The sequence below is a fragment of the Pyxicephalus adspersus genome, chromosome 7 (assembly GCF_032062135.1).
Source record: "Pyxicephalus adspersus chromosome 7, UCB_Pads_2.0, whole genome shotgun sequence".
NCBI lineage: Eukaryota > Metazoa > Chordata > Amphibia > Anura > Pyxicephalidae > Pyxicephalus > Pyxicephalus adspersus.
In genome coordinates, this window is record NC_092864.1 from 68326724 (window position 1) to 68347521 (window position 20798).

General features: G+C 37.4%; 1 protein-coding gene across 1 annotated transcript in view; it reads right to left on the minus strand.

Moving 5' to 3' along the window:
* The window catches only part of CARD11 (caspase recruitment domain family member 11), a 67752-nt gene that overhangs the window by 13798 nt on the left and 33156 nt on the right, over positions 1-20798 (minus strand). The window contains exons 4-19 of the mRNA XM_072418879.1: positions 20050-20187; positions 17333-17658; positions 14843-15022; positions 14182-14334; positions 13881-14006; positions 13078-13275; positions 12366-12530; positions 10785-10830; positions 9779-9891; positions 7860-7963; positions 7721-7758; positions 5476-5608; positions 4961-5162; positions 3026-3152; positions 1787-2027; positions 295-388 (exon numbers count right to left, since the gene is read on the minus strand). Of these exons, the coding sequence (XP_072274980.1) occupies positions 295-388; positions 1787-2027; positions 3026-3152; positions 4961-5162; positions 5476-5608; positions 7721-7758; positions 7860-7963; positions 9779-9891; positions 10785-10830; positions 12366-12530; positions 13078-13275; positions 13881-14006; positions 14182-14334; positions 14843-15022; positions 17333-17658; positions 20050-20187 (2384 nt within the window). The remainder of the gene's footprint in view (positions 1-294; positions 389-1786; positions 2028-3025; positions 3153-4960; positions 5163-5475; positions 5609-7720; positions 7759-7859; positions 7964-9778; positions 9892-10784; positions 10831-12365; positions 12531-13077; positions 13276-13880; positions 14007-14181; positions 14335-14842; positions 15023-17332; positions 17659-20049; positions 20188-20798) is intronic.

Below are 20798 nucleotides of genomic sequence, written 5' to 3' on the forward strand. Positions count from 1 at the left end.
GGAAGATTCCCATGAGGGAATGTTTGAGGGAAGGTCAGATTCCCTGTTTTATCAATTGAGCCCAAAGAGTGCCATGATGACCTTAAAGTGAAAAACTTTGCAACAAGTTACCTGTATAGATCATCGTGTCCATATGGACCAAAATACCTAAACACAATTTATAGTACCTTGTTGAATCAATGCCATATAGAATTACAGCAGTTCTAAAGACACAAGAAGGTCCAACCTGGTACTAGCAAAGCGTGCCTAGGTGTATTAAAGTGGTAAAGGCAACAGAAATAAATTGGTACTTACCTTCATAGCTTTGAGTGTGTTACTTGTACCTTCTAATTCATCCTTGGTTTTGTGCATTAGTCTCTGTAGTTTAACTAAAAATAACTGCTGGGCTCTAACAAATAAAAAAAAAGAAATTATTGGAGAGCTGGTTTATATTTGACATATGAATGACAATAATGTAAAAAATGCATCCCCAAAGTTTAAGCCTTTCTAATAGATACATACAATACACTTGTTGGAGGTCCTTGAATGTGAATAGGAACATTACCTTTTTTCTAATTTGTAATGGGACTATTGACCAAACTATTTTAGATACCACAATTTTATTACATACAGAGTACAGAATCAGCAGCATGCTCTGTGGGTGTGAATAATTTGTGAGCGTAATCTCACTTTTTACATTTTGATTGAGATTACAGTTTATTACAGAGGAAGTTCAAAGTTCTATTCATCATCATCAATCATCAGGTATTTTCCAAACTTTTTAATGGAGCTACCATATGTAAGGACTGGTTGGTTGTAATATTTTACATTTTTATTCTTAGAATAGCCTGTTGGCTAATACAGGCAGTCCCCGGGTTACATACAAGATAGGGACTGTAGGCTTGTTCTTAAGTTGAATTTGTATGTAAGTCAGAACAGGTACATTATTTTAATGAATGCAATTAGGACAGATGTTTGTTCCAGCATATTATTAGGTAGCATGGTGTCAGTTACTGTATAAAATCCTCACTGTGAGCTAATCACAAACAAATCAAAAAAAACTTTATTGAGGTTAGACATTCATTAACTTCTGGAGCAAGCTGTGCCTTGATATGCAAAAAGAAACAACTGCAGAGTTTGTCTTGGTCATTAAAGAGTTATAAGAGGCTGCACAAGTCATGCGAACTGCCCCCTCCTCCCCATCAAGCCTCTGTCCTACACACAATTGCGCAGGGAAGCCCTGTTCATATCTAGGAGTCGTTCCAATGTTGGATTTCTTTAACTTGGGGACTACCTGTATACAGAATGGATCGTCTGCATTGGTTCCTGTTTCATAAAGACAATGCTAAGCCACTGCTTCTCATTACCAGCAGAGTTTCCAACCTGCCATGGAAGCACCTTCAGTTTACCATTGGGCTGTCTATAAGTTCTATTAGATAGGTGGCCCTATGGCCAACAAAGGGTCATATAGTCCATCACAAAACACAATGTCAACTGATCAGGTGCAGCAAATACCACGCAATGGATGATGCTAGCTGGGGTGCACACTGGGAAACTAAGGATTTAATGTCACTCTTGTAGTCTTTGCAAATGATTTCCAAAAAATAATTCCGTCCTATACAATTAGATGTTGTCACACACCTTAAAAAATAATCATTGGGGAAAATAGTATCCTTTTCAACTGATTTACTGTATGATAAGTATACAGTGTGCTGCCCAGCTATATGCAAAAATCACTCATTAATAGGTAAATTTGACTTAACAAGTATTTCTAATGCATTTATCATGCAACTGTTTACCCACACACCTGCTGTAGCTTGGAATCGTTCCGATTTCCATATTTCGCACAGTAAATGGATCGACTCTGGCGCAAAGCCACTCATACCTTCCCTGGTGCATAGTGTCAAGAACATGTACAATATCATCACAGTTTACAGAAAGCGAGCAGTTGTCTGAATGACTTGAAATGTTTAAATTCAAGCGAATAAAAAAAGAATCTCCGGATCGAACTTTTCCTTCTTCTAGATCTTTTATTAATTTACTGTATCCTGCAAACATAAAGTGCAAGAGAATCAATATCAATATTAGGTTTTTGTTTTTTCAATTTTGTTTATTGCAAAACTTCAAAATTTATTAAAAACTTTAAAATGAACAGAAGAATAGGAAATATGACATTTGTACAAAATGTAACAATAATTAAAATACTCAACCTAAAGCAAATCAAGAACTAAAAAAAAAATTACATTTTACAAACCTGTCTCAGTTAAACTACAAATATTTTACACCTCCAGTATACACAACTTCATGACATTGTACATAGAACATACTAGGTGGAATATTTAAAAGGTGGCCAGGGTTTAGGTCCTAATGTTGGGAAGTTCATGCCCTCTTCTACTGCACTAGGTCCCAGATTCGAATGTCAGCCAGGACACTATCTGCATGGAGTTTGCAGGTAATACTGTCTTTTTGGAAAGTCTGGAATTTTACTACCAAGAACTGTACAAACCTAACAGGAAAAGAACCAACAAGAAGATTTTCGACTAGTTGGTAAGTAATCTGTTCATAAAATGGAATATTAATAATAATGAAATAGTAATAGTACCGGGCAGCACAATAGCTTAGCGCTTAGCACTCTGGCCTTTGCAGCGCTAGGTCCCAGGTTCGATTCTCGGCCAGGACACTATCTGCATGGAGTTTGCAGGTTCTTCCCGTGTTTCCGTGGGTTTCCTGTGGGTACTCCGGTTTTCTTCCCACATCCCAAAAGCATGCAGTTAGGTTAGTTGGCTTCCCCCCAAAATTGACCTTAGACTGCATTAATGATATATGACTATGGTAGGGACATTAGATTGTGAGCTCCTTTGAGGGACAGATAGTGACATGACTATGGACTTTGTACATATTATATATGAGTAATATTAACAATAATGGACATGATCAGAACATTTATTACCTAATAATTTTATAGTTTTGTATCAGAAATTTATTTTACAAAAATCCATATTAGTTGTAAACAGTAATAGTTATAGGTAAAAATACGATTACTTACCTTCAGTGTTTAATTTATAATGAAGAGTAACCATTCCTTTACATCTTTGTATAGCCCAGTGAGCTTCTTCTTTTGTACATGTGTCCATGGGCACACATTGTTTTTTTCCCATGATGCAGCCATCTATCTGTAAAATAAATAAGACTCCAAATTACTTTTTATCTAACTAAATACACGCAGTATTCATTGTATGATATTACATTCTCAGCACGTATGGAGGGATGCAGAATATAGGGGAAGGATAATTCCCTTTCTATTTATACAGGTATGTTCATAAAGTACTTTAAGGCAGTGATTTTACAGGTTTAAGGCAGCCAGAACCAAATAGGTGGATCCTATATTTTATTGATAAAAACACCTAAAAGGGCAGGGATCTGGGTATATTTCAATCTGCTCTGGTGTAATCTGGGGCATGAAGCATACTGGCTTAATAAAACTTTACCTGACCTTTTAGCCTATTATAACTCATCTATAATTGCTGTTATTTTAATACTTAACTAACATCCACCATTCACATATAGTCTAGTTTTCACAGTAACACAGAAGACCAATTAAAATAGAAAACATTTATATCTAGTAGCCTTTATGAAGATCATGCCTTCTATTCCCAACTTTGAACTTTTTCAAAGTTCCTCACCCCTAGACCCCAATTAGTGTGTATAGATCTGTATCAATATATATTTAGGTTACTATATATAATCTCAAGGGAGATACACAAATGTTACCATACAGGTACCCCAGAGGCTATAATATAATATTAAAAAAAACATTCATCCATATGAAGCATATTAGGCCTGTTTTTTTATCCTTGTAGAGCTAATAATTCCAGCTATTATTGGCATTGGTTTATGTTACTAATTTTTTCATTAACAACTAGAGGCTTCGAAAGTAGTGACTGTTAGGGATGAGTGAGAATACTTCTGGGATTTTTGCGAAAGCTTCCTCGAAGTTCCGATGGGATCACGAAATTTCGTGAAACCATCGGAAATCACAAAAGGAGGATTATCATGGCTGCATTCATAAATACAGCCATGGGAATCCTCCTGTCAGTAAGCGATCCCTGGGCACTATCGGTCAGAATGAGGGCAAGCCCTAATTCTAACCTGTAGTACCCGGGGATCTCTCACTGAGAGGAGGATTCTCTCGGCTCCATTCATAAATGCAGCCGCAATACGCCTCCGCTCAGAGTGAGTCATAGGGCTTGCTTTTATGAATGAACGCGGCCGTGGGAAAAATCAGAGGGTTTTTCCCATGCTGCATTCATTCATGAGCAACCAGTGAGTCTTACATTGTGTTCCTGGATAGGGAAACTATATCCTATCAATCAGCAAAAAAACTATAGCAATCAGAGGAGCAGAGCTGCTCCACTCCCCTGATTGCTGTTGCCGTCCTGTAGTATGTGTTCCTGTATAGAGTTTCCCTATCCAGGAGCACAGGACTGCTGTGTTCTTGGATAGAGAAACTCTATTCAAGAACACTTACAAGTAGTAAAGGGCTGCAAGAGCAATCAGGGGAGCGGAGCTGACAGTCTTGCAGGTCCCGAAAATTCGGTCTCGCCGGCTGAATTTACAAAGGCAGTTCTCGGCTACATGTTTGGTAAGCGAGAATGGCCAAGTTCACAGCGGGACCGAATTTTAAAAATTTGCTCGCTCATCCCTAGTGACTGTGAAGAGGCTACAACTTGGTTTATGAGTTAATAAAGTAGAAAACCCTGTAACAGTACTTACAGAGTATGTGGAATACATTTACCATTATTATCTTTTCTATAATGTTCTAATGCCAACTGTCCCATTATTAAAAAGATCACTTACAATGTGCAAAGGGTGACAGGTGCACTAAATTATTATTTTTTAAAACACTTGTACAAACACATGAACTATGAACAGAATCCAAAGAAAAAGTAAATTAGTAGCATATACCAAATTATACACTTACCAAGAAAAGCTGTTGTCCCTCTTTCAGACCAGCCTTTTCTGCTCCTGAGTCAGGTTTCACAGAACTAATAAAAATCCCCCTTTCATTGCCACCGATTAATGAGATTTCCATCATCAGATTATCTCCATCCAATGTGGCATGCTGTACATAATGGTTGCTGCTTCTGGAGGGTCCTGTAGATGTTACAGATGGGCGGAAAGGTCTAGAACAAAGGTTAAGTCCAAGAATTTAGCAAGGGGGACTATAATGTACAATACTGTAATTACTTTTCAGTGGTATTGTAACATCACCACTGCACACCGGCCAAAGCCACGGACCACCAAAATTTCTATGCGGACCACCTGTTCTAGAACATGGCAAATTACTCCTCTAGTAAGTCCCTCACCAATTTTGAAAGCTTGTCTGCTATAACTAGACAAATTTATTGTTGGCAGACTTTGTTTTGTATGAACAGTATGTTCCGAAAATGTGTTGTATATAAAAATGTAATCTTAGACAGAGTATTATAAAGTTACCTTTCCAGAGAAAACTTTCGTAACATAGAAGTAACTTGTTCAAAGTCATAGCTGTCCAGGCTTTCTGACTGGTGTGATGAAGAAGACGAATGAATAGATGCAGGGCCATATGAGTATCTATCCGGAAACTCATCTGCAAAAACAAAATAAACTGCATTACTACATTCAGGTTCTTTAAGATAAGGGTTTAGTTCAGCACTTGTGATTGTAAATGTTTTTTGTTAAATGGGCCCATGAATAGGGACGTACAAAGCCTTAAGAGATTTAGTACTGCCACTAATAATTAATGAAAGCCTGGGATTCTACAAAGTTAGGTTGAAAAAATCCCATCATGTGTCCAACCATTAGGAATATAAGCATATCCCAGATTAAACCCTGTTGTCACACTTACCTCTTCCTCACTAAAGCACAGGCGTCTCTCTTCTACGCATGGGGGCAGTTCTGACTCCTCCCATGTGCTTACCCTCCCATGCTTTATCAGTTTGGACCATCCCGCTGGCCAGTCAGGAAATAGACTCTTATTCACCCCTGGCTTTTTAGCTAGCTCGGACACAGCACTCAGCGTTCGTACAACGCGTCTCCACTAGTGCCAAGCCCCTAGCTCTGTTGAGCACTTCCTGTACACCTGTTGGTTGATTCACTTTCCACTGTTCAGCTCCTGTGTTAACCCCTTGTTGCCCCTACCCGACCTTTCTTGCTTGCTGCCTGCCTCAACCCTGGCCTTCCTTGACAATTCTTCTTTTGGTACTGCATTTCTTCCTGCCCACCCTGGTGTGCCCAAGAACCACAACCCGGTGGTAACTAACAGCGCAACATCCTTACCACTAAAGGCTCTGGAGAAGACCTGGTTACTGCTTAGACTCTGCGTCTTGGCCCTTTTCAGGGCTCACATCAGTTTTGTGCAAGCCGTAGCACCCCCTAGTGGCCCCCAAGTGTGACACCTATCTTGGTCAGATAAAGTACAACACAAGACTATTGTATGACAGCCTAAAAAAGAACCGTGTCCAGTTAACAATTACTAATTTGATATGATGCACAAGCCTCACGAAAACCTTCCCTGAGCCAAATCTTTTCCCTTTTATGTTTCATATGCTCCCCCTCCCAGGCACTGTATCTCACAGTAGGAGAAGCAATGTAAATCTAAAACACAGACAGGACTAAGTGAAGCCGGTTACTATTTGAAATGCCACAGGCTTATGAATCAGCAGTTACAATATTCCTGTTCATGCCACCTACAACACTTTATTCTACTTTAGTGCTTCAGACAGCCTGCATGAGATTGGAAATCCAGCTCTAAATCCAGGAGTAGTGCAGCATTATAGGAAGCTGCAGTACACAGGATAACGGGTATTTTTTTCATAATTCATTGGTGGACTAAATTCAAATGCACCTATAATTAAATACTACAAAACATATAAATATTGGGATGTTGTATTTCTACTTTCATTATTCTTTACCTTTTATCCAAGTAACTTGTTTGTAAATTTCCTATATCACATTAAATGATGTTGTTGCTGGTTAAAAAGAAGATTAATATAAAACAACTAAAGTTGAACCTAACTTTCTTTTCCACATACCAGCAAAGTGTTGTTCTAACACTTGTTTGCTGAAAATTGAAATTCTACAGCATTTCAGCCAGCAAAGGAATAACCTAGACTATGTACACACGCCAATGGTTTTTGCCCTATAATTGGCTCAGGGCCGATATCAGACGAGAATCTAGCGTGTGTACAGTGCCTGTCCTCCATCGTCTGAACGACTGTTCTGGCGGATCCACGGACGATGGACGAAGAACGATCCTAATGTAAGGGGGAGGGAGAGGGAGAGAGCACAGTGGGGTGCCGCTCCATCATTCTCCCCCTCCTCTCTCCATAGAGCAGAACGGTGCTGTATGTACAGCGCTCATTCATGCATCGTCCAGTCCTTAGTCATTGGAAAGGATCGTAAAAGATCCTTTCCAACGACTATATTTGCATGTGTGTACGCAGCTAAAGTCCCATGCTGAACAGATGAGCAAGAAATTCTGTAGGATAAACAATGCCATTTGTTGCCAAATAAAACAGCAATATGGACCCAACCACAGGTGCAGGCTCTGAACTCCATGCAAGGCAGGATGACATTTTAGCTGCACACTACAGATCAGTAACATTTCATCTTTATTAATAAGAATTGGACACCATACACAGTATAATTCTCAAACATGTTTCATCCTATAATACATCACAAAATATATTTTAGAACTTACCATCTAATTCTAGGCTGTCATTGTCCTCGTCAGCAGGACTGGTAAAAATAATTAAGAGAAATGCAGAAAATAAGTTTATTATTGTTTGAAACTCCTATAGAAATATAACAATACATCACATGGGATATATTATTCTCACCTGTATGTGGGCACATCTTCTTTACTCCTTCTTACAATAGAGTCATTTCCAGGGGGTTCAGGTGTTGTGGACATTATGCTTTGACTTCGATTTTTTATTGGGTACTGCAAAAGAAAGTGTAATGTGTGAAATATCAGTCATAAGGAGCTTTTATGAGTTGGTGTATTATTAGGGTGGAATTGGGATCTAGGTATATAGGACAGTGAGTTTTTATTCTATATCTAGTTAGTCATATTGATCCAGGTGTTTCATTTAGTTACATTACAGATGTCATAAGTACAAGTGAAGTCTCACACTGTTATATCTCTTTATAGTCATTACAGCCCTGCATGTTATGATTTCCAACTGTATTATGTTTGGAAATGCTTTAAACACTTAATTCTTTATGCTTTAAATATTTCAATTCCAAGCTTTTCTTCTAGTGATCTGTGCCGGCATAGCCGAATAACAACCATACCTGTCAGCACAGATGTCAGGCATCAATTACTGAGTACAATGGAGTCTAACTCTGCTGTGTTGATTGACTATTGTCAGATTAAATAAAAATACTGTTTTGTATTTTTCTATTCTTTTTTTTTTACAAATGCTCATATTGAATTCCAATGGACGTTTAAGCTGCAATTAAAAAATAATATCTCACTTTCTTACAGTGGCTAGGGCCACATCCCCCAATAATATGCAGCATGGTGGCTCAGACGTCAGCACTCTGGCCTTTGCAGTGTTAGGTCCCAGGTTCGAATCTCGGCCAGGACACTATCTGCATGGAGTTTGCAGGTTCTCCCCGTGTCTGCGTGGGTTTCCTCCGGGTACTCTGGTTTCCTCCCACATTCCAAAAACATGCAGTAAAGGATAACTGGCTTCCCCTCAAAATTGACTTTAGATTGTATTAATGACATGACTATGGTAGGGACATTAGATTGTGAGCTTCTTCGAGGGACAGTTAGTGACTGTCACGACTATTGACTTTGTACAGCACTGCGTAATATGGTGGTGCTATATAAATACTGTGTAATAATATTAATATGTGGAAACCCTTCATGAGAGACTGGCTTACAGAGCTGGAAAAGATAAAGCATATAGAACAACTTTTCGGAGAGAATAAGGACATGTGGGAAAATACAAGATGACATGGTCAGCTTGGGATTGATTCAAAGAATCCCCCCAATTCCAGACGTTATGGCCATCGGCATAACATTACTACTTGGTGCTAGGGGTGTGGATCTAACACCATTTACCCCCTTGTATAGCCATATTTCACCAACATGATAACTCCCTAATATATCCCTACCCCTACCTATATTCCAAGTGTTTTATCCAAAATCGAGGTATTCTATCTTCCCCCCTATCCCACATAATCCGCCTGATCTTACCTCCCCATTCCATCCTATTTTTTTCTGCGGATACTGTCACGTTTTTGATGTAAAATTGTATACTTTTTTTCTTGATATGTATATTTTTTTTTTTGTTTGTTATTTGTATGTTTTCAAAATGTAAACTTCAATAGAAACGTTTGAAACAAAAAAATATCTAAAAGTGGTTGTGCAAAATGCTTGCGCTTCTTTGCACCCGCCCAATGCTTGCTGTTCAGGGATCTGAATGTTGTTTGCTGTAAACTGTTAAAGACGTACATGGCAAAAAGAAGGTAAAAATAGTCTGCAAACCTACTAATGATGACATAAAACTTTACCAAGAATTTACCAAACTTCTACATTAAAGAGACATAATGTAGCTTCAGAATAATTGACAGTGATCATCAATAAATGGTGACACTGCATGATGCAAAAATTTGGCTTTATTTTCCATTAAAAGTGGTTAGTACTACCAGCAAATAAACATTTTGTTTTGGTTGTTTACACAAACAAGGTAAAGTGGGTTTTGACAAGGAAAAAGGCAAATCATGTATGAAATTGTTAACTTACTATCTTGGGAATATCAGAACTGTTGAGAGTATTGCTGAATGATCCAGATCTATGAGTCACTGCCTCTGCTTGACAATCCATGCAGTCTACTTTGCTTTCCGGATCTTCAGCAGCTTTATGAAAATGTGAAAAAAAAAACATATTAACAATACAATTCATTATTGCAGAATAGATTTTGCACAACAGAAATGCTTTATATGGTATTAAAGGAGTAAAGTAACATGCATTGATTGTGAACCTATGCTTATGGAAAAATATGAGTTGCCATTACTGACTTCGCTCTAAACTCAAAGTTCCATTGATTTAAAAAGAAGTCCTCAGTGGATGGAGTATACCTATAACTAAATACTACACGAATTGAGCGAGGGCAGCAATACCACAATACCGGAATTCCTTAGTGAGATAACATCTTTGGCCGTATTACAGTATGGATGTCAGCCCAATCTGAATTAGAACCTTGGGAAAGTCTTAAGCCGCATACACACTTGCAATTATAGTCGTTGGATTGGATCCTTCACGATCCTTTCCATTGACTATAATTGCCCGATGCATGAACGAGTGCTGTACATACATCACCGTTCTGCTAATGTGATGGAGCACCTCGCTGTGCGCTCACCCCCTTTACTTGCATTACGATCGTTCGTCATTCATCGTCTTTTATCCGCCAGGATGGTCGTTCGGGCAATAAATGCCGCATGCTGTACACACTTCAGATTTTCATCCGATATCAGCCATGAGCCGATTATCGGGCAAGAACCATTGGAAGTGTGTACGTAGCTTTAGGCTTAGGCAGGAAAAACCTGACTCCTATCAACTACCTCCAATACCTGCATATAGACAACCTATGGTACAAATACTGCATCAAACTGAAAAATATTATACAGCAAGCAGTACAGAGCTGCTATTACCCCTCTGAAGCTGTTCCAATAAAGATTTCAGCTAATAAAAAGTAACACAAATCTTGTTTTTAGGTAAAATCAAATTTATAGCCAGATTTATATCTAACCTTGAAATACATTTTGCCTGTTGGTAACTGGAGACTTTCTCAAAATCTGCAAAACAGTCAGAGATAATAATTAGTTTGGATGTTTCATAATTCACAGTTATGTTACAAGTTATAAAAAATAAGTTCTTGTAAAAGATCAAACTACGGCCCTGATTTATTAAAGCTCTCCAGGGCTGGAGAGGATGCACTTTCATCAGTGAAGCTGGGAGATCAAGCAAACCTGAAAAAGATTTATTCAAATTATTTACTATTTGCTAGCAAATGTTTTGCATCCCGGACTGGATCCATTCCAGGTTTGCGGGATCATCCAGCTTCAAAGACGAAAGTGTATCCTCTCCTGTCTTGAAGAGCTTGAATAAATCAGGTCCAATGTCTCTATCCTGACTTTGTTGTTTCCAGCATCTTAGAATCGGATCAGGGTCGGCTAGGGTCAGGGAATCTTACTTTATCTCTTCTGAGACATCTGAACATAAATGAAAAAAGAATCCTCATTGCGTGCCATCTACACATTGGACCTGATTTTTTAAAGCTCTCCAAGGCAGTGGAACACTTTCATCAATAAACCTGGGTGATACAGCAAACTTGGAATGTGTTTCCTTAAAGTCATTTGCTATTTGTTAGTAAATGTTTTCAATCCTGGGCCAGATCCATTCCAGGTTTGCTGGATCACCCAGGTCCACTGATGAAAGTGTATCCTCCCCAATCTTGAGCTTTAAAAAACCAGGCCCATTGACTGGAGGTCTTTGGTAAGATTTAATAGGCCCATACTCCATAAGAGCCTGAGGTTTCTGCTGGCAGGGTGAGCCGTTGCATGCTCTATGAACTATACCTAGGGAGATTGTGACATTTAACAAACAGTGCTGATATTTTATCATCTCTGAAACACAAATGTACAAATTATAATAAATACTGTAAAATGCATTGTAGTTTTGCTCCAGATGTTCTAGACCAGGCATGTCCAAACACCGGCCAGGGTGCCAATTGCGGCCCGTGTTTACATTTCCAGCACCCCACAGCCTATGTCATCACAGGGAATACCCTATGTCATTATAGTGTGCTGTGCAGGACCCGAACTGACCACGCCCACTCTGATTCTGAATCCCTCACGTCACCCTGGTTAGTGGTCGGCCCCCACGCATTTTCATCTCACCAAATCTGGCCCTCTTTGCAGAAAGTTGGACACCACTGCTTTAGACCCCTCCATAGATGTAGAAGTGAATTTTGCTGTTGGTTTAGAGAGGCTATCAAATGACCTCCTGCTCTGCATTGGGATTATGCAATTAAAAATCAATGCATGCATTAGAAGGAAATTCATTAACACATACATACACAGGGCATGAAGACGATAAAACTGATGAGCTTGTTCAAGTCAAATATGCTAACTACATGGCGACCATATGTCATGAACATTTAATCTGACATTTAATTTATTTGATTATTGTGTGAATGCTATATAATAAACCCAGTGTTTATTTTAAGAGATATTTTTGCAAATATATTTTAAAAACAGCCTATTAAACATTTATTGATCAACAAGATTTCTAAGCTATTGTTAAAAAGTATGGAGGCTGACAAACCCACTTGGGGAATTCCTTTTAGGTTCATCCTCCTCCTCTTCTTTGATTCACAGTTGTCAAAGAAATATTTCTCATCAGGAGATCCCACTGAATCGGAGGAGTCCTCAGCCTCCTGAGCACTAGTCTTTGAGCCCGGTGACATCATAATGTGGAGATTTCTTGGTAAACTCTATTAAGGAAAGAGGACAATTAAAGTACTGTAATTATAAAAAAAAAGGGCAGAGCACTAGAGGTGATGAATGGGGAGACTTGTACTCATTTATCCTCTAGTGCCCGGGGATCCCACACTGACAGAAGGATTCCCACGGCTGTGCAGCCGTGGGAATCATCCTGTCATTGTGGGATAACCTGTAAAAAAATAAAAGTTACACAAATCACACACATTCAATAAATTATTTTAACATTAAAGTCTCTTTTTTTAACACTTTTTTTTTTTACACACACATTTGCAAAGTCAAATCCTGTTGAATATAAGGAGAACCGAAATTCAAACATCAACACTACTCCTATCTTTCTTGCCTTATCTTGTCTCTTGGTATTTAAAACCTATGATCATCACCATTTTGTAAAAAAAAGAACCAACTATTTTATTTATTCATGTGTGTATATATGTATATATATATAGTATGATGGTTCATTTCTTTTCCTTGACCCTTTGTCCTTCTTTACCTAACTGAAGAAAACATTTTTATGTATATACAGCTTTTCCAATGTACCTGGTCCAGAAAGATCCCATCCTTTGACATCCTTCGCAATTTGCACTCAAGATTGACAATCCTTGCCTCTTTTCTAACCATCTCAATTCTAAGTTCATCATTCTTCTCCTCCAACTCTCGAATTTGTTTTCTGTACTTATCTTTGTCAATTAGACATTGTGAATACTGAGTTTGAGCTTCATCTCGGGAACGATATGCCTTTTACAATGCAATACAGAGAAAATACCCAGAGAAAATGTCTATTAGAATATCAGAGATAGGATAATATGTTTTACTTTACATAAAGATTACTATAAAAAAAATTAACTGCACAGCATTATCCATTCTTGGACATTTTTTTCAGTAATTATGTTTTATATTATGTAACAAAATTGGTAATATGTGTCCTACTGAGCCCTAAGGACCAAAGATGCTGACTTCAATTCTGCACTTGCATATAAATGGATAAGGGATCCAACCGGATGGATGAGCAGATCGCACCTAAGTCTTCAATACAGGCAACAAATTCCACAGTGGTGCTGAATTGCTGTAACACTGTTGCTTTGGTGGGGAGGGCCTTTGTTTTTGGGGCAAGGGGAAATTAGGTTCTTGTGGCAATATGTTTTGTATAAAACATATTTTACAAATTACATGTAAAGACTAAGGGTTCATATAAAGAATGCATAACTCGATTAACATGATGTAGTGTCACACCTCTTTGCCCATTCATTATCCCCCCACAATTCAGAATTAGTGCTGTGCATACCTATTCTATGTCATTTGTCATAGGTGTCATCAGCATTATAAGAACAATGATGACATACCTGATCTCGTTCTTTCTCTACTTCCTCTAACTGCACCATAACGGTATTCATGCGGTGCTTATACATCTCACAATCTTTAGAAAGTGTAGAACACTTCAGCTCCAAGTCTTCTTTCTCTTCCAGGTACTGTAAATAAACACAAACACAACATCTCAAAAGGGTGTCAGCTGTGATGCTAGAACTACTTGAGAAAGCTAGATTTAAAGTAAACATTCAACGGGTACAGAGGCAGCTTGGAGGTGGAGATAGGGTACAGGATTGATAAGAGAAAAATAGAAAAGGCTTAACCAAATATTCTTACCTTGTCCCTCAAATCCTCTGCTTGACGTATTTCTTCTTGAAGATTAAATATTCTGTTTACTAATTCATGGCGATCTTCCAGAGCTTCCTTCCGATCATGTTCAAGAATATCAACTATAGCTTTATCAGAATCTGGCAGACTGGGACTTCCACCCTTAGGACAATGGAATATAATACATAAGCAGAGTCTATCAAAGGCATTTAGCCAACGTCAACAATTTGGCCTTAGGACATCATACTTTCATCAACAGCATAGTTACCCGTTATATTTTGCTGTACTTTTTTATTAGCATGTTCAGCCAAAATGTTGTGTTTACCCATCTACATGACCTACATTACAAAATGTAAGGGGAAGTGATGGTGTCCAATAGAAGAGAGACCGACTCCACCAGTTCCTGCAGTTCATGTACATTAATGTTTCTTGATTCTAAGGTGAGTTAAAAATATGCAGATTTCAACAGCAGCTATAAACAACTGGTTACACTGTTTCAAGCTCAATAAAATGAAAGTGTTAAAAAGGGAAAACATTTAAATAAAATAATGGAATATCTGTATTCATCTAAAAAAAAAACCAATAGAATTTCATGTTTCCAAAAACGAGCCTATTTTTCATATTCAGACATTCCACTCTGGACGTGTGATTGCGAGGTTGTGGATTTTACCTGAATCATTGACTGAAACTCTTGTATCTTTATTTTTAGCATTTCATTTTCACGTTCAAGTTCCATCATCTGCTCCCTTTTTGGACGATTCTCTATATCATTTTTCAGTTTAAGGGACTGGTTTCTTTCCAATTTACACTCTTCTTCCACTTTATTTAAATGATGTTTCAGACGATCAATCTGCATTCAAGAAAAGAGATTAGAACAATTACGTGACTGAAGATTTACAATACAGTATTTATTTGTATAGATCTCTAATTAAAGATCATTTTGGAACCAAGATTCCACTGGTGCTAAACTTCAATGGTGATACACAAAGACTGTCATCAATGAAGTACGGGGTTAAACCCAGAAACGGGTCAACAAGTACCTGAGACATCAGTCTCTCCATTGCTTATAGGACTCTCTATATAAAGACCTAATGGATATTCAAACAGAAGTGTGGTGTAAATTAAGTGTAGCAAATTAGTAAATTTGGATTCCTATTAAGTTTGTATAATACCACTAACCTCATTATTTGTTACACCTAGTTTTTATGTATAAATGCACAATCAAGGTTTATTTGATAGACTGAGGAAACCTAAACAAAATCCATAAATCTGTCTTTAGGTAAAGCCTAACAAAACCCAAAATTGAATAGGCAAATTGTATAGCAATCGGTTGAAAAATGATTAAAAACCGTGTATAGAAACAAAGTAATAGACAGGATATCTGTTTCATGGGCCAAATGTGATTCTACGCTGCATTACATTTATTTTCTGAATTCAGCCATTGGGAAAATCAATCAGATGTGACCATGAGACACCCAAAGCAGGAAGAAAATTTTATTTTAAAATACATTTCCCATCATCTCTATATTACAGTGAACACCATGTGTCTACATAAGGAAGGATGAGACTTGTAGTCACAACTTCAATATGATAACAGGAAACAAAAAGGGAAGTGAGATCCAGGCTGCATAGATAAATGTACTGCTACAGCTAAACAATGATTCACAAAAAGTTTTTGAATTTGTAAATTTTTTTTCAAAACATAAATCTCCACTAATTTTCATAATCTCCACTAATTACCATAATTAAGAATTTGCCTTCAGAAGACCAAATATAATTAAAGACAGTGTACAAATAATGACAGTATGTTTTAAAGGGTACTGTCCTGCTGCGGGTTTAAATGACAAAATGTTGATGGAATGTGTCACATTTTATTTTCATCATATCATACTGTAAATAGGAGGCAGTGGGAAGGCGAGGGATGAATAATGCCAGTAGACAAGAGACTACCACTGTACTAACTGACTTAAGAAGTATTTAGAAAAAGGGATATTTATCATATAAATTATATATATATATATATATATATATATATATATATATATATATATAAACATTGATAACCTCAATTACAAACTGAATTACTGAAATGTCCACAACATTTTTTATAATATTAGATGTGTAGGGGAAAGACAACACAGCCTAAGAATCCAAAAAACTAACTCTGTGATGGATGTTTTATGTTGTAGAATGATAACAGAAAAAAACAGTAGTTTGTGGTGGATTTTGAATTGTTTGACTATATTTAGTGTATTCCCTTTATAAAGAGAGCTGCAAAATAATGTTTCTGTTACAACACTTGGTGAGGTTGTTTACAAATGTTTATTTACTACCATTTAATGCTAAAAAAAATAAAAATCTTTCTTTAACTATGATGAAACTAAATAGTTACATTGCACCTCATTAGGTGAGGCTAATGTTAAGGTTTAAAAGTTTTAGGTAGTTTTTGGAATTTAGCCAAGTAAAAAACCTAGGGCCCAAAATGCAGTCATCACTGCTAACATTCAAAACAGTAATCAACAAAAATGCCAATAAAAATGATGTGAGTAAATAAATCCAGGGTGTGTATTTATTTAAAAGGGACAAAACATAAAAAAAAATATCATGGGCTCAGCCTGTATTTTGTAGGTCTGAGTTTGTGCTAATGGTTTATTTGCTCTTAAATGATCTTTTCTACATTCTTGTTGGTCACCAGTAGATGGAGCTGGGGCATCATGTAAAGTGTGTTACAAACAGCTTGTCTTTGACAGCTCTGATCTGTCAAACCAGAGACAAATGCAGTTCCAGAACATGCCACTAGGTATCACCTGAGTATAAACCAAGATTGTTTTTCTAATGGCATTTTCCTGTCAAAAAGCTCAGTTTATACTCAAGTATATAGGGTAATATAGTTCTTAATTGTGATGAATTTGGTACTTTAGGAAACAAATGGGTAGATCTTGGCTGTCAGTTTGTGGCAGTGGGGGCACAAGATAAGGACAAAGAATGTCAATTATTCTCCTGTATACAATACTAGATATATTTCTATGTCCATCCAATATATTTACTGGATACACACCAGCTGCAGGGTGTTATCCAGTAAAAAGATGGCCTTCAACACTACAACACATTAGAAATGCTGTTTTTGTTATAGATTCCAACAAAACACATATAATGTCACCTCAAGTTGCAGATCTCGACTTCTCATAACAGCCATGTTCTTCTCCTCACTGAGTTGAGCATACCTCATTGCTATATTATAATTTTCATCCTTCACTTTAATTAACTCATCATTACAGTTATTTCGTTCCTCTTTCATTTTGTTGTAGCGTTCCTGAAATGTTAACAGCTCCAAGTTGACAAGTTTCAGTTGCTTCCTTTCATCCTCAAGCTGCCGGGAGTTAGCTACTAGTTCACATTTCTGAACTTCTTTGGTTTTTAACTGCTGCTGAAGCTTGATGACCTCATTCATTAAAAACTGTGTGAGAGCTTCATGTCCTTCTTCAACTAAAACAGAAAGAATACTCTGATTATCAAACTGACACCAGATTTCTATTACAAAAGTTACCATCATCACCCAGCCTCACTGATGAACGCCTTGAAGAGCTTTAATAAATCAGGCCCAATGTGTACAGCCTGTAACCACTATCTATCAGATGTTTAAAGTTATTAGCATAGCACGTTTACAAAAAGAATTGATTGCAATAAGTGGAACACACAGCAATATAAATTAATGCATTTAATGTGAATATTAAAGTAGAATTATGACCTACCATCACCAAAACATCATCTTGTAAGAAAGTATAGAGTTCTTTCAATCAAGGGAAACACAGCTCCTCCGCAGAGCTCCCATACAGCCTACCTGCTGCCATTCCACTTCCCAAGCCTAACAGCATACCTGTGCTACTTATAGTCACACCTATTGTATGGCTGTAGCCAAACTCAGGTGTGCACCTGGATAGAATGAGAATGCCCACCCACTATCTTCCTTCCCACCCCAGAGCCCTGTGCCAAACTAAAACAGCAACCTATGCAGAGTTGTTCTCTACTAATTCTGGCCTCCTTCCCAGAATATACTTTTGTAATAGAACCTATGCTCTATATAAAGGAGAAATCTATCTTTTCTCCAGGACCCATCCCTGTGGTCCTGTACAATATATATAATGCAGCACCTAATTATAAGGGTCTTGGAAATTGACTTAGTTCCCCCACAAAGACAGTAGCTGTTGATCCTGATAGTGAAGAATATCTAATGTAGGCTTATGGGATGGTGTGGCAACAATGCTGCACCGATCCTGAATCTTTAGCTGAGTTGCCACTCTGATGTAGGCTGTAGCTGCGTGAGACGAGACAATGTTGCAGAGGTTGTGGCTATCGGCATTGTCACTGCTGATTCACATATTTTAGTAGCTTCTCAATCAGCACCTACCCGTCACCCCTGGCCACAGCTTTCTGCATTCACAGCCCTGAATCTGTTACTCTAACCAGTTCATCCAGAAACCTGTTTACCAGAAGATGAGGGGTAATCTTCCAACTGGAGACACACACTCTAATGACAACGGTCTTAAAGAGATTTTCTTTCACTTTCAGTTGTATATCCAAAAAAATAAACCTTCTTAATGGGCCAAAGATGAAAACCAATCTGAAAAATAAAACCAAAACCTGCCAGGGGCTTAACTATTCACTACTCTATAAACTCCTAAAACAATATGGGCTACAGCTACCCTTTAAGTATTGTTGTTAGACAACAATTACCTTTATTGAAGTTCTCCACGAAATATTATTAGCATTCATTTTTATTAAGAAGTAATAATTCATAAAGTGCTAAATGATACCTGTCCTACAAAATGTTAGATACCCATCTATCATGCTTAGCCTTCGGCTTCAATTATTTCAAAGTCAGGCTAGAATTTAGCATGTTCAGAAGGATGCCTGCAATGGAAACTCAGTTATTTTTCTTATGACAGGCATCACTTAGATAGCAGTATTAGAATGACCGACTAAAGTTCATAAGAACAGAAGAGATATTTATTTATGGTTGCTTTACCCATATGGTTAAATCGTTGATTTAAATGGCTATAGAAAATAAATACACAACATAATGTACACCTGTTGAGAAGTGGAGCTCTCCTGAAATATCAGAGGTTGATAATTACTAACAAAAGACAATAGGTTGCTATAAGTCAGGGGTGCCCACACTTTTTTGGCTTGCAAGCTACTTTTAAAATCAAGTCAAGTCAAAATAATCCACCAACAATAAAAACTTGGACCTAATACCTCCTGTGCACGGTAGAGTTTATTTATGAAAGACAAGGCTCTGCGGTCTACTTGCGTTGCCTTTGCGTTCTACTAGTAGATTGTGATCCTTCTGTTGGGGAACCCTACTATAAGTCCAGAACACATGATGAGGCCAATCAAAGTGATTTGGCTGCCAATATGGCATGTTGTCATCTTTTGCTGGCAATTTTTGCAGTAGGGGAAGGAGAGGTGTAAGCTGGCACAAGCGGTGATATGCCCTTTAACTAAAAGTTTGGCACTCTTGGGCAATCACGGACACTGCATGGGGTGATAGTTATAGGCATGATCAACATAGATAAAAAGAGCTGTACAAACGTCAGAGAAGGAGCCAGGAGTTCTAGAAAGGCATGATTTATTGATAATGCTAACAAAACTTGCATCTTCCCACAGTGCTAGCATGTTGATGAATGTGACATAGATCTGAGGCTCAGTATTCATTTCTCGAAGGGTAAAACAAAACTAGATATTACTTTCACTCCAGTTATGCATGCATTCCATGGCAAGAATGTCAGAGGACACCTGGTGGTCTACAACCTATACAATAGCATTTTACTATTCCATTATTATTAATATTCCTTTCTATTAACAAATCTTACTTACCAACTATAGTTGAAAATCTTCTTGTTGGTTCTTTTCCTGTTACCAGTTTGTAGAGTTCTGGGTAGTAAAATTCCAGACTTTCCAAAAACACAATATTACCTCGTTGTCCTTTCGTGTGAAGGATATCCAAAAGTCGCCCTGTGTATGTATACATATATATATATATTAAAATTAAGGTATTATCTTACATTTCTTTCTAGACTGTAAATTTCCACATAAAGTGCATGTAAACCCTTATTTATTAAATCTATGTTTCAGCATGTTTCATATCATGTTTCAAACATACAAGAAAGATATCGCCCCTTCTACAGTCAGGATTTGTTTTATCCACCACTGTTTATTGTTAATTGAGTATACTTATAGAACTATTAGTACAAGTGAGTAATTTATGAGTATTCTTATTGTTCTTTTTATGTTTTTTTTTTTTTTACTTCCTTGTTGAAAACTAATTGATCTCTTTATGTTGTCTTCTGCTGTGTTATATCAATTTTCCTTTATCCTATGAATTTGCTGTTTCCAAATTATTGAAGTAAGTAAGGAATATTATAAAAATAGAATGATGTTACCCTTGTCTAATCACCATTGGAAGAACCAAGGAGAAAGAAAAGTGTATTTATTATATTTTAACTACATTGTTTTAAAAAATTTTCTGTAGAATTTATTGGCATGTGGGAAGGAAAGCATGTCCTTAACCCGTCCTTGCATTTCGGATTTAAGATTCCTATTGAATAATTGTCTTTTTTTTGTTT